The sequence below is a fragment of the Herpailurus yagouaroundi genome, unplaced genomic scaffold (assembly GCF_014898765.1).
Source record: "Herpailurus yagouaroundi ecotype Mexico unplaced genomic scaffold, PumYag 139, whole genome shotgun sequence".
Lineage (NCBI taxonomy): Eukaryota > Metazoa > Chordata > Mammalia > Carnivora > Felidae > Herpailurus > Herpailurus yagouaroundi.
In genome coordinates, this window is record NW_024412394.1 from 30,854,829 (window position 1) to 30,874,511 (window position 19,683).

At 35.8% G+C, this 19,683-nt stretch overlaps 1 protein-coding gene across 3 annotated transcripts in view; it reads left to right on the plus strand.

Moving 5' to 3' along the window:
- The window catches only part of ADGRB3 (adhesion G protein-coupled receptor B3), a 743,632-nt gene that overhangs the window by 359,760 nt on the left and 364,189 nt on the right, over window positions 1–19,683 (plus strand). For all 3 annotated transcript variants that reach the window (XM_040473868.1, XM_040473867.1, XM_040473869.1), the window contains one exon: window positions 16,741–16,935. In XM_040473868.1, coding sequence (XP_040329802.1) covers window positions 16,741–16,935 — 195 coding nt within the window. The remainder of the gene's footprint in view (window positions 1–16,740; window positions 16,936–19,683) is intronic.

Genomic DNA, 19,683 nt, shown 5'->3' on the forward strand with positions numbered 1-19,683 from the left:
TAGTTTGAGGCAGGTGTGTTTAGGGGTTGCCAAAGGTTGTCTTGTACTAAGGTTTGAAATAAAGAACTTAGAGTACAGCTAGCTAGTCAGTTTAGTTGTGATGTTTCTTCAACACAGTTGAGCTACTTGGATGCAGGTGCAGAGAAGGCATTTGGTAGAGCCAAAATGTTTTCTGAAGACCAAAAGTATCAGCAGCACCTGGGCACTTGTTAGAAGTGTAGAATCTCAAACCCCATTCCAGACCAAGTTAATCAGAATCTGCATTTTGAAAAGTTCCCTCTGTGATTCATATGTGCATCAAAGTTTAAGGAGCACAGTGGCAGAAGAATGCAAAGAAGTAAAATGGAAAATGATGTAAAAAATGTAAAATGTAAAGAAAGTAATGTTTTGGTGGGTGACTACAAAGAAATTAAATGATTGCTAGCCAGTTCCATAGCATTACAAGGCATAACCATATCAGATGATACCTAATTTTCCTTTCTGGGCACATGGGAGGATTGTGTTACTTCAACCCCTTGAACTTAGGTGTGAACTGTGACTAGAATACATCAATTGGTTGTGTATGGAAGTGATCTTTGTCATGTCAGGCCTGAGAATGTCATTGCCAATGCAAAATCTTTCAACCTCCACCACCCCAAGCCCCTCAATGACTATGATGAATACAGCCTTCCTGGTTCCTGTGTTGCATATGTGGTGTGAGTGAGAAATAATTTTTTGCTGTTTTTAGGCACTAATATTTTAAAGTTGTTTGTTGTCACAGCATAACATATCCCATTCTGACTGATGCAATATTACAAGGATTAGGAGATTTAAGTGATGGAAATATAATTGAAAAAGCCATAGAGAAATATTAGGTTAGGTAATGCTCTGTCTCTCATTGAGGAGGTTCCTGAAAAATTTTGGTCCCAGTCTGTTGATTATTATCTGCTTTGAATTCGTAGAACATGCTCTATCTAGTTCTGTCCCCTAGCTCAGAATATTAATAAGAATTTCTAGATTTGTTGTTAAGAAATACAATCTACCTATGTCTCTTGCTCAGGAACTGTACTTTTGACTAAGTCTACCAAAAACTCTGCAATTAAAGCTAATTCTAGTTTTATTTTGTTTTGTTTTTACTGTTAGGTAAATTTACTATGCTCTCATTCTTATTTTAGAAATTTACAAGTTAGCATAGTGTATACCTAACTCACTTTTCTTCATCAGTTTTCATGATTTAGTTTATTCTAATAACAGTAAATTGGAATCCTGAAATTCATGGCATCCTGTCTCTCATTTCAGGAATTCCTAAGGCAAGAAATTGGGATACCAAATACCCTTTGGCCAAAGTATTTTCATCCCAGCTTCTGTGCAACACACACACACACACACACACACACACACACACACACACGTATTATGTAATTATATATTATATATTTACTTACATATAATTATGTAATTATATATTATAATTTAGGCAGGAGGCTTCTTTTCAAATTTGAACTCCTAGCCATAGGACAACTCTGGCTTGTGTTTTTATATTAAGCTTTTTATATTAAGTCTAGGGAAAATTAAGAACCATTGGTATAGTAGAACAAAAGGTGTGCTTTCTTTTCCGTACAGGATTATCTCTTTTTCATGAGATAGATCTATAAATAATTTAATATCATCGTCTAATGAATGACTTTGGTCTTAGAAAATGATAGTTATGAACTGAAACAAAGACATATATTTAGATTATTGTTTTATGAAAAGAAGTTTCTCATATAATTATCTTTTAATTGAAGCCACTTAGAGCTGTGAGAACCTTTAATGTAACTTACAGATGGACTGTAGGAGTTGATGCTGAAAATAATATATAAATATATGATGTTTAAAGTGTGTCATTTGCACAAAGTGACTACGATAAATCTTTTTTTAAGATTCACACAATAGAGACAACTGTGGCTGGCAGTAGGAGGCATAAAGTGAAAAGAATAAGGTTATTTCAGAAACACACCTACTCTTTAAAACATGACCCTCACGATATCTGTCTATATAAAGAACAAGAACTATAAAAAGCAATTATTTTTGGACTTCAGTGTTTTTTTTTTTTCCTTTCACTGTCGATCTTGTCAACAGTATTAAATGTGAATGACACAGAAACTTTTAAGACTTGCCCTTTGGAGCAAAGATCCTCATAGAGTGCTGCAGTGTGAGCAGAGTAAAATACTAATAATTATATTTTTTAAAGGAAATATTAAAATTATAAACCTTTCTGAACTACTTCAGTGACAAAATTAAGAGAATTAGAAAATATAGGCCAAGGGAAATAGAATCCTTGACTTATCCATGGTGGACTTTTTCCCTCCACTTGTATAGCACTACTTACAAAACCTTTTATAGATATTGGTAAATGACTTTAGGAACATTTACACATTACATTCCAAAATAATGACCACTACTCAAATAACTGGCAGTACCTCAACAGTCTGGCAAGTTGCTTCAAGTCTCTTCCTTCTCATATTCTTTTTCATGTGAAAAAGATTTAGTGTCTCCTTAAACATGGTTGAGAATGATTTTTAAATATTTAAGCATTTTGACAGTTTCTAACAAAAGCACATATAAAACCTGAGTTAAGCATGTAGTAGTTAAGAGTAGGAACTCTGAAATCTACTTCCTGAGCTTAAGTCTCAGCACAATTCAAGAGCCAAACAATCCTGGGGATGCAGTTCACTACGCTAAGTCAATAGTCTTTTATCCGTAAAATTTGAATAATTATGGCACTCCAACATTTTAAAACTCAAAGGAGGTAATTCATGCAAAAACACTTTGTCCCATGCTTGCCATATAACAGGCTTTCAATAAATGCTTTATCACTGTTGCAATTGTTGTTATTCTGTTTTAAAAGGTAGTAGTTATGTAACTATAACTATAGATATTTAAAACTTCTGAAATCTTTTGCCTATTTATATTAATTGGATATCTTTTAAAAGATAATTATGTCAGGAAATGTAGAAGTTCCCCATTATTACATATTCCATTGTATTGAATAATCAGAACTGCCATGTTTTACCTTGTCAACCAATGAAGTTGTAGTTAAAAAAGGGAAAATCCTCCTGTAATTTCAATTTAATTTAGCACGCCCTTTGAGAAGTTACCTTTGTGTTCCAGGCAATAAGCAAGAAATTACAGGGGACACATAGATGAATAAGAAACTGCAAGCCCTTTAGGTGTTTATGGTCTGGTATAATAGATAAGAACACAAACACTAATATTCTATGATAGAGCAAGATTACTTCTATGAGGCTTGAAAGCAGAGATCATATCATGATTGCAGTTATCTGAAAAGAATTCAGGAAGGAGAAAGGAAAAATAACAATTTTACAAAAGGATTTGGGGAGAACATTTGAAGTTATAGAAGAGCCTGAGTCAGGGAGCAAAGGCAGGATCCATGGACTTTCTTTTAGAAATGGTGAGTAGTTCAGTCTCATTAGTGTTAGGAACCTGTAGCACTAGTGGAACAGTAGGAAGACCAAACTAACACTTCATAGATTGTACTGAGTTCTGTATAAACTATAAACAAGAATGTATTTGCAAATATTGCATTGTATCTGGGCTCAAAAGAAGAAAGATGGGGAAATCCTTAGATACCAGAAGTTTAGAAAAGAAAAGTCAAACTAGAGCTCTACAGGAGAGTTGATGATTCAGTGACCTATAAGTATTTCAGATTATATGTGAGTCCCAGGTGCTGGAGGCTAAGATTCTAAAGCCCTCTTGGAGATACTGATACAACCCCCTGCACACAAGCAGTGATGCTATACCTATCCCCTTGCAGTGACCTGGCACTATTTTGACTGCTCTGGCCTCACAGACTAGAAAAACTGTAGGTCTAGGATGTGTCTAAGAAATATTTAGTTTATACAAGGTTTTAGAAGTAAGAGGAAACAAATCACTTTTCACAAACTGAAATTTCTAGTCTGAGCTATAAACAGAAGGAATTAATATGAAAATTAGCATAAAATGGTTCAGCATCATTGAATTGCCTCAGACCACCACCCTAAAAGAAACATACTCAAAACTAGTTTGTAACAACTCTTTCACAAACAAGCAACTTGGGCTCCCAAACAATAAATGCATCTCACTGAATATGAGTTGACAATAATGAGAAATATCACTGGGAGAATCAGCAAATCAGTACCATTAGCAATGAAAGTAAAGAAGTAAAAATAGTAGAAAATATAGAACAGATAACTTTGTTTAAACTAATTTAAGAGATTAAAAAAAGAACAGAAAACACAGTTAAGCAATGGAAGAAAATGAAAAAGGTTAAATAGAACTTCTATAAGTGGAAAATATTGTCATTAAAATTACAGAAGAGACTAGCCAACTAGACACAATTGAAGAAAGAATTAGTAATCTGGAATTTAGACCCAGAAAAAGGTCACTCAGAAGCCAAAACAGATAAATGAAAAATATAAAAGAGAACTTAGAAAAATAAATAATAGAATGAGAAAGTTTAGTGTGCACTTAATAGAAATGTATATAATGTAATAGAAATGAATTCCAGAATGAAAACACAAAAAGTTATGGGAGAGGCGGCATTCTATGAGTTAGCTTATAAAAATTTTTTAAAGTTGAAGGCTGATAAGATACTCAGATTGAAAAGAGTCGTGAATAAATAAAAGCAAATCCAAATAAATATAATCCGCATTATACTAAGACAAAAAGAAAAAATTTAAAGCTACCACACACACAAAAATAGTGGTAATTTACAAAAGATCAGCACACAAAAATAGTGGTAATTTACGAAAGATCAGCTATTTAAATGACAAGAGACTTTGCACTTGCAACAAGTAGGGCACTAAAATCACATTATGAAAATGCTATGGGGAAAATAAAAACATCCTTATCTAAAAGATCTATTGAAAGTGAATATAACTTTAAAAAAAGTAAGACTAAGATTGAGTTACCATTCACAGAACCCTACCAAAATACTCATGTAAAGATTAGAAAACAAGGAAAACACACTCTGAAGAGGCTAATTCAAGAAACAATGGTTAAGAAGCAATTGTGAATAAATAGACTGGTTAAAAAGTATTACTAGTTTAAAAAATCATCAATAATAATAATAATAATAATAAATAGAAATGAAAATATTAAGACTGAAAAAATCACTAACAATAGAAATAATGGGAGAATAGTGTTGGGATGGATACAATAAGATAAAGAGATAAAATATTAGAATTATAGGTTAGGGTTTGGATGGCCTTGCAAGTCGAACAATGTTAAATGTATTTGATTTTGTTTGTGTTTTGAGCAGAGAAGTGACATGTTCAAGATGAGAAAGTAGGATAGGTTAGCATGGGGAGACTGAGTGATATAAGTTGGGAGACTATTGTAAATGAGTGTGATGGGAAGTACTGAAGATCTGGACCAGCATGAATCTCTTGCCTATAGGTAAAAAGGATGGATATGAGGGACGCCTGGATGGCTCAGTTGGTTAAGCTTCCAACTTTGTCTGGGGTCACGATCTCCTGGTTCATGAGTTGGAGCCCCATGTCGGGCTCTGTGCTGACAGTTCAGAGTCTGGAGCCTGCTTCGGGTTCTTTGTCTCCCTCTCTCTCTCTCTGCCCCTCCCCTGTTCATACTCTGTCTCTCTCTGTCTCAAAAATAAACACTAAAAATTTTTTTTAAAAAAAGGATGGATATGAGAAACAATACATAGCTAGTATTTAGAGGACTTAGAAATTGAAGATGGGAAGATAAGAAGGGATAGCAGTCCCTGACTATCTACTTTTAAACTCTATCTTTGTATTAATCCATCATAACAACCATGTAATGACATTTGCTTCTTTTCACAGACAAATCCAATAATCCTCAGGAAGTGACAAATAATTTGTTCACTGGCCTATGTAGTAAATAGTAGAACCACAATTTAAATCCAGGTTTTATGACTCCAGCTATTCTTTAAACTTAATATACTAGTAAGATTTCCAGAGACAATGCTTAGTAGGTAATCGTTGAGTTTAACGTGTAACTCAAAGAGTTGTGCGTTTCAAGTCAGATTTGATACTTCTGATTTTGATTTTGAAGAGAAACACAAAGAAGACGTAATTGAAAGGAAAGTAGCAGTATTTAAATAAGGTATGCTATGTCAGGCTATATTTTTGAGAGAGGAAAAGATTGAGGAGGATTGGATGGAATCCAGAATCATAGAGATAACCATAGTGTTCGGTCATAAAATCATAGAGATAAAAACAAAAGAGGAGGTGGAGTGCAAATAAAGGACAATTTTAAATACAGAACAAGTAAGGTGAGCAAACCCAATCTGAACTCTACCGCTTCATGATCCAGGAAAGAGAAAAACAGTCCAGCAGATAAACATGGATTGGTTAATCTAGAAATAGATAGCAAAAGAGGCGGCAGAAGGTAAGGAGAGACACTTCCACAGTACACTTGTATTGTGAAAGGAAGATCAAGAACTTGGAATTGTTTTTCAACTAAATATGTTCTGAATGGAAATCTGCCTTATCTGAACATTCTTTATACCCTTTATAAATGCTACCAACAGTCTACACTCACGTATACAAATATTACAAGGTATTATGTGCTGGGTGCTTTTCACTGACAATGCCAGGAAGGATACTAATTAGTGCCAATTGTGAGAGCTGGTGGTATGATTTGGGCACCTGTCTGCAAAGAGCTGGACTGAGAACAATTCATTCTACATAAGCCTGCTAAGCAGCTGTCAGATGGCAATGACGTTAATTTACTACCGACTTTTGCTGCATTTGATGCTGACCCAGACATGAAAGACTGCCTTCCCTATCTCTGATTAGTGGAACCATCCATTACCTTCTGTACTATTTTTATTGCAAATAGAATACATGTCTAAATGTTGTATTCCTAAAATTGAAGTCAGTGTTGTGATTTTTTTGTTTGAATGGAAGGATATGTTAGATCTGTACCAGTAAAATCTCTCACAGACATAGGTCGGGGTTGCCAAAATAATAGACACAGAGCTGATCTGAAGTAGTTAGATGATGTTTACCTTGGCAACCGTTGCTACAGTCTATTCCTAATGGAGAACATTCAAGTCCTCTGCAGCTTTGAGTATCGCAGCTGTGATTTGCACTGCCAGCACAAAACTGAAGACTGAGTTTTATGACTCTTTTTTTTTTTTTAGGTAGACCCTATTAATTTCATTTCTCTTCACAATTTTCCTCACACTCTACCTATTTAACAGGACACGTTTCAGGCCAGAAACTGCACTGTTTCTTTAAGTCAAAAAAGTTGATTTATTTCATGCTATTTGATAGCAATGTTTTCTATGTTTTCAGTGTTTTCCATGTTGATAAACAAACTAGGACAGCTTTCAAGTGTGCCTAACTTAATCCTCTGATCTAACAGAAACGTAAAAGGAAATTAACTTATTCATTCCTTTAATTCATTTGCTCAATATACTGAGTTAAGTCCTCTAGGCGCAGGAAATATAACACTAAAAAAATAGACAACGCCTCTTTCTTCATAAGGCTTATATTCTAATGGAAAAGGCAGGAAAACAAATAAGCCAAGAGATAGATGTACAATGGCTGGTAAGCTTGAGCACAGTGAAGAAGGGTAAGTTGGCTGAGAATGAGAGGGAAACTATTTTACATGGAAAGTCAGGTAAAACTTCTCTGAGGAAATGACAACAAACAAACACCACGCGTGCACACACGCACGCACACACACACACACACACGCTCAAAACATATGTGGTTCTCTGTGGGGAGACTACTCCAGGCCAAAGGTAGAGCAAGTTCAAAGGCCCTGAGGCAGACATTTACTTAATATTGTTGAGGAAACTGAAAAATACCTGAGTGATTAGAGCACAGTGAAGAAGGGGGAAATGTTGAAAGCCTCCAGGGCTTTCACATAGGGCACACAGACTGATGAAACAAGCTTTCCTGTTTGAAGTAACTTGTGCTATCTTAGGCTTATGTGGGTTCATTTGAAGTTAGTAAATAAATAAATAAATAAATAAATAAATAAATAAAAAGAAATTTTAACTCTTAGATATATTTTTCAAATCTTAAAAGAGACATGAAAACTGAGTCTTTATTGGGTTAAATTACATAAATAATAAGTTGAAATGTTTAAATAAAAATCTAGGCAGCTCTGGTTCCAAAGGCCCTTCCAGTATATTACAACCCGAAGGTACAGTTAGGACATCATAACTGAATGCACTCTTAACAAACTTTCACTGTAATATATTCTAAGACTGTAAATAAGGCAGGGAACCTACCCTCAAGGTCCAGAAAGACTAGTGAGGCAGAAAGACATATAGGCAACTTATTATAATTCAGTGCGATATGAGCGATATATGTGTAAGATAAGAGAGCACAGAGAATGCTGTGCCTCTGTTTAGAAATTTAGAAGAGCCAGGAATAAATCTTAGTGGTGTATAAACATAGGTTAGTGTAAGGGAAGAGAGTGGAATATCCATTGCAAAAATAGGAAGTATGAAACACATGACCTGAACAGAAAATTGCAAGTAGTTATCAATGACAGGACTAGAGTTCAACCTGGTGGTACACATCTTCTTGACAAGCCAGCTGCCTCCTACTCTGAGGGTCAGTGGCCCACGCTGTGTCTGTACCATGGTTAAATATGTTAATGTCACTCCACAGCAAGGCACTTGGAGATTTAAGAGGTATGCAAGGGCTAGATCATTGGTCGATGGCTGCCACTGAGGGAAGATGGGGAGAGTAATGAAAGATTAAAAGAGGAAGAAATAAAATGCCTAAATATGTTTTTTAGCATAACACAGCGTAAATTAGAGTATGTCTCTGGAGATATTTATTTTATCAAAATACTTTTAGACAAAGTTTTAGAGCCTAAAGAAAAGGTTCTGAAGTGTCAAGATGATTTGTTAGATACTTTTTTTTAGAAAATTCATAACTTTTGGAGTAGTTCAGATTGATTGCATACTTTAAAACATTTGTTGGCATATATCTTAATGGGAAATTGATAATTATAGTTATTATGTATTGACCTTTCTATTTCAATACTTTCTGGTGTGTTCTTTATTATTTCATACCCTTTTGATAATTTAATTTTATCACAAATGTAGCAATAGGATGATAAAGATTGACCTTTTTATAAACAAGTAAAAGTATAATAGATCATTGCTATCTCTTTACCCTTTCTTACTTTGCCATTTTTCCACATTGTAAGATGCTATTCTTCCCTTGAACTGTGAGATAAACAAATATGAAAATTGGTGGCATATTTCCCTAGCCATCAATTTAAGCCTTGCCTCTTACCTAGTTCATTCTGCTGCTGAAGATCCAGCTGAGAGATTTTTTTTTTTTGGTTGTTTTATTATTATCTATCTATTTATTTAGATTTTTATTCTGAAGGAGAGAGTGCAAGCAGGGGAGGGGTAGAGAGAGAGGGAAGGAAAAAGAATCCCAAGCAGGATCAGCACTGTCAGCACAGAGGCTGATGTGGGGCTCATTCCCACAAACTGTGACATCATGGCCTGAGCTGATATCAAGAGTTGGACCCTTAACTGACTGAGCCACCCAGATGGCCCTGTTTATTTATTTTAAAAATAAAGCTAAAGTAATCTAGCTTCTATCCATGTCACTGAACATCTCTAAAGTTTAGAGACAACTTCTTTAGCTAAAATGTCCTCATTGAAACTTTTTTTAGTTTCATTTAGCATTATTTCATTCAGCATTATACTCTCTTGATCCATCCAGGTTGTTGCTAATGGCAAGATTTCATTCTTCTTTTTTTTTTTTTTTTAATTTTTTTTCAACGTTTTTTACTTATTTTTGGGACAGAGAGAGACAGAGCATGAACGGGGGAGGGGCAGAGAGAGAGGGAGACACAGAATCAGAAACAGGCTCCAGGCTCCGGGCCATCAGCCCAGAGCCCGACGCGGGGCTCGAACTCACGGACAGCGAGATCGTGACCTGGCTGAAGTCGGACGCTTAACCGACTGCTCCACCCAGGCGCCCCAAGATTTCATTCTTCTTTATGACTAATAGTCCATTGTATAAATATACCACATCCTCTTGATCTGTTCATCTATCAGTGGACGTGGGATGCTTCCATAATTTGGCTATTGAAAATAATGTTGCAATAAACATAAAGATGCATATATCTTTTTGAATAATAGTGTTTTCATATTCTTTGGGTAAATCCCCAGTAGTGGAATTACTGATCATAGGGTATTTCTATTTTAATTTTTTTTGAGCACACTCCACACTATTGTCCACAGTGGCTGCAGCAGTTTGCATTCCCACCAACAGTGCACCAGTGTTCTTCTTTCTCCACATCCTCACCAGTACTTGTTTCTTGTATTTTTGATTTTAGCCATTCTGACAGCGTGAGGTGATATCTCATTGTGATTTTGATTTGCATTTCCCTGATGATTAGTGATGTTGGTATCTTTTCATGGTATGTTGGCCATATATATGTAAGTCTTGAATGTCTGCTCATACCTTCAGCCCATTTTTAATTGGGTTGTTAGTGGGTTTTTTTTGTTGTTTAGTTGCTTAAATTCTTTCAGTATGTCATTTGCAAATATCTTCTCCCATTCACTAGATTGTATATTAATTAGTATTAATTAGTACATTATTAGTTTGTTTCCTTTGCTGTGCAGAAGTTGTTGGGGGTTGTTTGTTTGTTTGTTTGTTTTTTGGTATAGTCCCAATAGTTTATTTTTGCTTTTGTTTCCCTTGCTTCAAGAAACATATGTAGAAAAAAGTTGCTACATCTGATGTCAGAGAAATTCCTGCCTTTGGTCTCTTCTATGATCTTTATGGTTTCAGGTATCACATTTAGGTCTTTAATGCATTTTGAGTTTATTTTTGCGTATGGTATAAGAAAGTATCCCCATTTCATTCTTTTGCATGTAGCTGTCCAGTTTTCCCAGCACCATTTTTGAAGAGGCTGTCTTTTCCTCATTGCATATTCTTGCCTCTTTTGTCAAAGAGTAATCATGGGTTTATTCTGGGCTCTCTATTCTGTTCCATTGATCTATGTGTCTGTTTTTGTTCCAGTACCATACTGTTTTGATTACTAAAGCTTTGTACTGTATCTTGAAATCTGGGAACGTGATACCTCCGATTTTGTTCTTCTGTTTCAACATTGCGTTGGCTATTTGTGGTTACATAAAAAGTTTAGGATTATTTGTTCTAGTCTCTGAAAAAAATCATGTTGGTATGTTGATAGGGATTGCATTAAATGTGTAGATTGCTTGGGTAATATAGACATTTTAACAATATTGGTTCTTCCAGTCCGTGAGTATGGAATATCTTTCCATTTGTTTTATAGTTTTCAGAGGATAGGTTTTTTACCTCCTTGGTGAAGTTTATTCCTAGGTATTTTATTATTTTTGGTGCAATTGTAAATGGGATTGTTTCTTAGGTTCTCTTTCTGCCCCTTCATTATTAGTGTATAGAAATGTAGTGCCTTTCTGTATATTGATTATGTATCCTGTGACCTCACTGAATTCAGTTCTAGTAGTTTTTGTTGCAGTCCGTAGGGTTTTCTACATGTAGTATCATGTCATCTGCAAACAGTGAAAGTTTTACCTCTTTCTTACCAATTTGTATGCCTTTTATTTCTTTTTTCTTGTCTGATTGCTGTGATTAGGACTTCCAGTATTATGTTGAATAAAAGTGGTGAGAGTGAATATCCTTGTCTTGTTCCTAACCTTAGAGGAAAAGCTCTAAATTATTTACCATTAAGTATGATGTTAGCTGTGGGTTTCTCGTATATAGCCTTTATTATTTTGAGGTATGTCCCCTTAAACATACGTAGTTGTGGGTTTTTATCATGAATGAATGTTGTACTTTGTTAAAAGCTATTTCTGCATCCATTGAGATGATCATATGTTTTTTTCCTTTATTTTATTGATGTGATTTATCAATATCAATCAATGTGATGTTGATTGATTTGTAAATACTGAGCCACATGTGCATCCCTGGACTAAATCCCACTTGATCCCACTTGAACCACTTGAATTATTCTTTTTAATGTATTGTTGTATTTGGCCAGTTAATGTTTTGTTGAGAATGTTTGCATCTATGTCCATCAGAGATAATGACCCATGGTTCTCTTTTTTTTGTGGTGTCTTTATTTGGTTTCAGTATTAGACTAATTCCAGCCTCATAGAATAAATTTGGAAGCTTTCCTACCTCTTCCATTGTTTTGGAATAGTTTGAAAACAATAGGTATTAACTCTTCTTTAAATATTTGATAGCATTCACCTGTAAAGTCATCTGGTTCAGGACTTGTGTTTGTTTGAGTTTCATTGCTGGTAATTGCTCTGTTCAAATTTTCTATTTCTTCTTGATTCAGTTTTAGGAGTTTATATGTTTCTATGAATTTATCTATTTCTTCTAGGTTGTCCAATTTGTTGACATATAATTTCTGTAATATTCTCTTATAATCCTTTGTGTTTCTATGATGTCAGTTTTTATTTCTCCTCTTTCATTTCTGATTTTATTAAGTTCTCTCTTTTTTTTAATGAGTATGCTGAAAAGTTTATCAATTTTGTTGATCTTTCCAAGAACAAGCTCCTAGTTTCATTGATTTGTTCTATTTTTTTTCCTTTTTTAAGTTTCTAGTTTGTTTATTTCCACTCTAATCTTTATTATTTGCTTCTTTCTTCTGGTTTGGGGTTTTGTTTGTTTTTTTTTTCAAGATTCATTTGGTGTAAAGTTAGATTGTTTAATTGAGCTTTTTCTTGCTTCTTGAGGCCTGTATTGCTTTAAACTTTCCTCCTAGAACTGATTTTGGACCATTTTGTTTTCATTTTCATTTGTCTCCATCTTTTTTTTTCCTCTTCTTTGGTTTCTTGGTTGGCCCATTCATTGTTTAGTAGCATGTTATTTAACCTGTATTTGTGTTTCTCCAGATTTTTCTTGTGGTTGATTCCTATTTCTATAGCATTGTGATCAGAAAAGATGCATGGTATGACTTTGATCTTTTTTAATTTGTTGAGACTTGTTTTGTGACCTAATAGGTAATCTCTTTTGGAATGTTCCATGTGCATGTGAAAGACTGTATATTCTGCTGTTTTAGGATGGGATCTTCTGAATATATCTGTTAGGTCAATCAGGTCCAATGTATCATTACAAGCCACTGTTTCCTTGTTGATCTTCTGCTTGGATAATCTGCCCATTGATGCAAGAGGATATTAAAGTCCCCTACTTTTATTGTATTATTATCAATTATTTCCTTTATATGTTTTTAGCTGCTTTATGTATTTTGGTGCTTCTATGTGGAGTACAATATTTACAATTATTATATATATATATTCTTTTTTTTTTAATAGCTTTTTTATTTTTTTAATTTATTTTTGGGACAGAGAGAGAGACAGAGCATGAACGGGGGAGGGGCAGAGAGAGAGGAAGACACAGAATCAGAAACAGGCTCCAGGCTCTGAGCCATCAGCCCAGAGCCCGACGCGGGGCTCAAACTCCCGGACCGCGAGATCGTGACCTGGCTGAAGTCGGACGCTTAACCGACTGCGCCACCCAGGCGCCCCTATATATATATATTCTTGTTGAACTATTCCCTTTATCATTATATAGTGTTCTTCTTTGTCTCTTGTTACAGTCTTTGTTTAAAGTCTATTTTCTCTGACATAAATATTGCTACCCTGGCTTTCTTTTCAATGCCGTTTGCATAAAAAATGTTTTTCCATTCTTTCACATTCAATCTGCATGTGTCTTTATGTCTGAAATTAACCTCTTATTGGAAGCATATATATGGACCTTGCTTTTTTTATCCATTCCATCACCCTATGTCTTTTGATTGGAGCATTTAGGCCATTTTCATTCAAAGTGATTATTGACAAGTGTGCACTTATTGCCATTTTGTTACTTGTTTTATAGTTGTTTATGTAGTTCTATTCTGTTCTCTCTAGCTCCTTTCTCTTAGAGTTAGATAGCTTTCTCTAGTGATATACTTGGATTCCTTTCTTTTTTACATATTTATTACTGGTTTTTGATTTGTGGTTACCATTAGGTTTGTATATAGCATCTTCTACATATAGCAGTTTCTGTTAAGTGAACTTAAGTTAACTTAAATTTGAACTAATTCTTTACTCCTCTTCCTCTGTTTTATGTACATGATGTCATACTTTACATCCTTTTATTTTGTGAATCCCTTGAGTTATTTTTATAGATATATTTATTTTTGCTGCTTTTATATTTCCTACTTTTCTTACTGCTCCTTATGGTCTTTTATTTCCACTCAAAGTCCCCTTTAACATTTCATGTTGTTTTGGTTGCATGGTCATGAATACCTTTAACTTCTGTTTGTCTGGAAAACTTTATATCTCTCCTTCTATTCTGATTGACAGGTTTGATGGATGGCATATTCTTGGCTGCTGGTTTGTTTTGTTTTGTTGTGTTTTGTTTGTTTTTTGGGTTTTTTTTCTTCAGCACCTTGGTATATCATTCATTCCCTTCTGGCCTACAAACTTTCTGCTGAAAAGTCAGCATATAACCTTATGATGTTTCCCTTGTATGTAACTTTTCGTTTCTCTTGCTGCTTTTAAAATTCTCTCTTTATCACTACTTTTTGCCATTTTAATTACTATGTGTCTTGGTGTGGACCTCCATGGGTTAATTTTGTTGGGGAGTCTCTGTACCCCGTGGATCTAGATTTTGGTTACCTTCCCCAGATTTGGGAAGTTTTCAGCTATTATTTTTTCAAATAAATATTCTGCCTCCATTTTCTCTCTCTTTTCCTTCTGGGATCCCTATAATGTGAATGTTATTATGCTTGATGATGTGACTGAGTTCCCTAAGTTTATTTTCATTTTTTTTCTCTTTCCTATTCAGTCTTTCTTCTCCAGGTCACTAATCCATTCTTCTGCTTCCTCTAGTCTACTATTTATTCCATCTTTTGTAATTTTTATTTCATTACTGAGTTCTTCATCTCTGATTGGTTCTTTTTTATGTTTTCTGTTTCTTTGTTAAGGATCTCAATGAGATTCTCCACTCTTTTCTCAAGTCCCATGAGTAACTTTATGACCATTACTTTAAATTGTCTATCAGCATATTCCTTATCTCCATTTCATTTAGGTCTCTTGCTATGATTCTGTCCTGTTATTTCTTTTGAGACATATTTCTCTATCTCTTCATTTTCTCTAACTCTCTGTGTCTGTTTCTATGTACTGGGAAAGTTAACTACTTCTGTTCTTTGAAAGTAGTGGCCTATGTAGAAGAGGTCATATTACAAGGTCCCCTGTTCACCAGAACTTGGTGCTTCAGGTGTATCTCCTATGTGTGTTGTGTGCATCCTACTGTTGTAGTTGAGCCACTTTTGCCTCAGTCCCATAGTCTGCAATGGCTCTCTTGCCTGTTGTGGGCAGGGTTTGATCCCTGTGTTGTTAGTTGACCACTCTGGGACTGCCTTGGGCTTAAGTTGATTCAGGCCAGGCATTTGCCAGAGATGCAGTAGTACCAAAATAAAGGAGAATGTGGGAGGAGGCATGTGGTGCCAGCAAGGTTCAAATGGGAGGGAACCTACAGCTGCTGGGGACCAAGGCAGGCTGGGTTGGAGGGGGTACATGTGCAGAAGTGCACAGGTGGAATGCCTGGTCTCAGGAAGGTTTGTGTGGTTCTGCTATGGGAGGAGAGCTGGACTGGAGTCCTGGTTAGAGGTAGAGTGTCTGCAAGAGAATGCATTGGCATGGTGCACTGTTAGCAAGTTGGGCAGTGAGTGTTGTTGGCCTGGAGCTGTTTCCTAAAGGTGGCTGTATACTTATGCTGGAAGGCATGGGAGGGAAATGGAGCATTCCAGCTCCTTTGTTCCTGGAGAAGTCTACCAATTATCTCTACCCCTCCAGCACAAGCTCTGATATTAGTATACAAATTTTCCTCCCGTAAACCCCAGGTGTTTTTCAGACTGCTGCTTCTCTGCTGTATCTCTGTGGGGCTGTTTGTTGTGTTGTCTCTTTAAGGGAAGGAATTCAGTTTCCTCTCACCCTCCTGGCTCTCCTACTTATTTACAGTTCCAAGTTTTAAGCACTGCTGATTGTAAGAACTCACGAAATTCAATATTTGGCCTTCTGGTTTTCAAAGCCAAATGTTATGGGGATTTATCTTCCCTGTGCATGCTCCCTGGTATGACAGTCTCTTCTCCCTCTTATTCAACTCCTCCCATGTACAGTCCTGTGTCTCGATCTTTCCCATCCTCTTTGATGTAGCCTCTTCTCTACATTTAGCTGTGGAAAGTTTGTTCTGCCAGTGTTTGGGTCATTTTCTGGGTTATTTACACTGGTGTGGGTGTTAGCTAGTTGTATCCAAATGACGAGGTGAACTTAGGGCCTTCCTACTCCACCATCTTACCTGGAAGTTTGAAAAATGGATGTTTTGAAATGTTTATGATCTCCTGTCTTTGATCACACCTTGCTGAACTATCTCACTTGTTTATCACATGCAAAAGTATCTTTTTTACTTCTGTTAAAAACTCAAATTAATACAGACTTTCCCCAATGCATTCTAATGTGTGTTCTGAGTACTAGAAAAGGCAAGTCTGTCACGCCTGCCAAAGTGTATACACTTGTTAGGTTTTTTCATGCCAGATACTTATCCATCTGAGTGTGAGATACACAAAATTTACAGTGTTGAAATCCTCCCAACTATTGCGATGCTATTTTAAAGTTGACTTTGCAATTTTAAATAAATTTGTTTGGTGAAGATACGTAAATTAATAGTAATGAAGATTCTGATGTTCATTCTGTTCTTTTGACCATCACAGATCAAAGAACACCTTGCTAAGGGGCAAAGAATGCTGGCAGGTGATGGAATGTCCCAGGTGACCAAGACACTGTTGGATTTAACTCAGAGGAAAAATTTCTATGCAGGCGATCTTCTGATGTCTGTGGAAATTCTCAGAAATGTGACAGACACATTTAAAAGGGCAAGTTACATCCCTGCATCTGATGGAGTCCAGGTAAGAGAGACAATCCCCTGAAGGAAAAGACTAGTGAAAATGGTCTCAGGTTTTGGCCCTGAGAAGCCAGTGCTGCAGCTACTTTGGAGACATTCTGGCCTGCAGGGAGAGAGTGCTCACTGCTGCAGGAGACATATTCAGGTTGTGCTTAGTGTGAGCTCTGGAAATGACCTCAATTCCCTTAGTCATTGTATACCTCAGTGTCCTCAACCATAAAATGCACATAATACACCTCAAGGAGATACTGAATGAGAATGTGTGTAAAGTGGTTTGAGCCCTAAGATAAAAGGCACTATAGCAAATCCAAGGTTGTATCATGGATATTTTATTTCCACATTTAATATCACCATCTTGCCATAGGAGACTATTAAAAGTACATTAAGCGTAATGAAAGCACATTAACTATAACATGCAAAGAAGGCACAGTTTAAGTTTTGTTTGGGGTTTTGCTATTAGAAGGAGGAAGGCCATATTTAATTTTGTGGAACCATGGCCTGAAAATCTCAAGCAAACAGAGAATTGTTCTGGATAGGAAAATAAAAATTCAATAACTCCTCACAGCATGTTTTTCTTGTCATGGAAGACTTCTAGAGCAACATCGTTTATTTCCATAATAAAGTTTAAGTACTCACCCAATTTCAGTATTGCCTTTGCCATTAAAACAAAGCTCCTTGAATGGCAAACAAAGCACATTTAATGCAGCTCCTGTTTGCATTTCAGATTAACTCTTTTTGTGCTATAGGCTAAAATATACTCCTGCCAAGAATGCTGAGTTGATTTCTGCATTTCCAGCATAATGTTCTTCCTGTATCTCCGCATAAAGTTCATTAAAATAAAAGTTTGGCAAAACTCCCGGATTAGGTAGTTTTCTTTCAGCCTGCTCTTCATTTGGGAATTTTATTTGCATTTCACTTGGGGAGTGCAGAGTGTGTTTTTTGTTTTGTTTTGTTGGTTGGTTTTGTTTTGCTTTGTTTTGTTTTAATCAGCTATTTAGGGAAAGAGGAAAAGAAGAGTTTTTGAAATCATGGAATCGTTATAAATGATATTGATGCCCTGATTTGTATAGAGGTACATGTTTTACTTAAATTATATGCATATATTGCTGAAAGCAACTGCCATGAGAATTATTGGAGCTTCGTTTTATATTATATCACCAGCGTCCAGGAATACAGTTTTAATTGTAAAAATATGTGGGATGGAAGATTACTGTTCATCATTTGAGCATTTCAAGCACTTCTTTTTTAATAAAGAATGAAACAGTTTTCCAAGTTTACAAAATTAATAAAGCCAAGTAGATCTCTTCCCTGTAGTTCTGAAATAATTCTATCCATTAGAGTTTACATTAAAAAATGTCTGAAGACCTTGACGCAAAATGGAAGTTGTAATTTCAAAAAACTTCAGACACTTATGTTCACAATTGAAACATCAGGCAAATGCTGACCCAAATAATCTCTAGGGCCTCCTTTAACCTTCAAAGAGTGTAGGGCTTTAAGATTTTTTTAGATGCTGAAACTGAAGGAATTAAGATTACCAGGTTATATTGGGAACATATTTCGATTGAGCTACTCATTAGAATGCATTGACTCAATGAACAATGAGTTTAACCAGAAGCTTAGTCATGGACATTAGCTGGCTTGACTTAAATAGAGCAGTTTGGCTGATTATTTTGTTGTCATTTTGGCATAGCCAGAAATAAGTCCCTCCATTTCCATCCCACGCTCTCATTAATCCTCGACATTACACAAAATTCTCAGCACATTGGTGTCCTAGTCATCCCTTCACAAACAGGAACTGCATTTTTTCTATTTCATTGTCTTTACTTGTGTCTCTTCAGACCCCTGGAATGCCCTCCTCTTCTGGAATTCCTTCTTCTTCCATCTCTGTCTGCCAAAATCCTAGCCCAGATCTAGCAAGTCTTTCTGCATGCCACACCAGCAAGCCACAAACTCCATCTGAAAATGATCTTTCTCTTTTCTGATATCTCAGACAGTTTTGCACCTCTTTTATTCTACTTTTCACCATTTTGTAGAAATCCTTTATACATACTTATTGTCTTTGCTTGATTATAATCTCTGGTTTATAGCCTTACTCAACATCACCTGTACCTTACTTTAAACTTCAGTCTCTGAAACAGCCCTTCTGTTTCCAAGGGCTCTGGGCATTTCTGATCGGGTAGCACCTCAGATTAATATGGCAAAACCAAACTTATCTTGAATTGCAAGTGTTCTTGCATATTCTACTTTTCTTTGTAGACTTAGCAGTCTTTCCACTGGAATTGAAATGTTATCTTGACTTTTCCTTATTTTCCTTTTTTATAGGTGTGCCTACACAGTGTCTCTTCTAACCATTCCTTCCTCTCCTTTCCCACTTCTGTTATCCTAATTTAGCCATTAATTATCTCAGCCTGTGTTATTTCCATGGTGTTTTTCCTTTCATTCTCCCTCAGATCTTTAACTACATCTCTGTTCATCTTGTATGTAACAGTCCTATTGGTTAGCCCAAGACAGCTCTGATTATGTCACTCCTTAGATCAGAAACTTTCATCAGAGCTCAAAGGCCTCCTGAATGGCAACCCAAAGTCTTTATGTTGTCTTCCTGTACAATCCACAGTATGTTAGTTACCTACGTTTATAGCCAAATGCATGGTTTACTCTTCCTCTTCACAGACTTGTGCCAAATGAACCACTTCCCGCTTCTTTAATGCACTGTATGTTCTTAGCCCTTGATCTTTGCCTCCTCTGGGCTTTC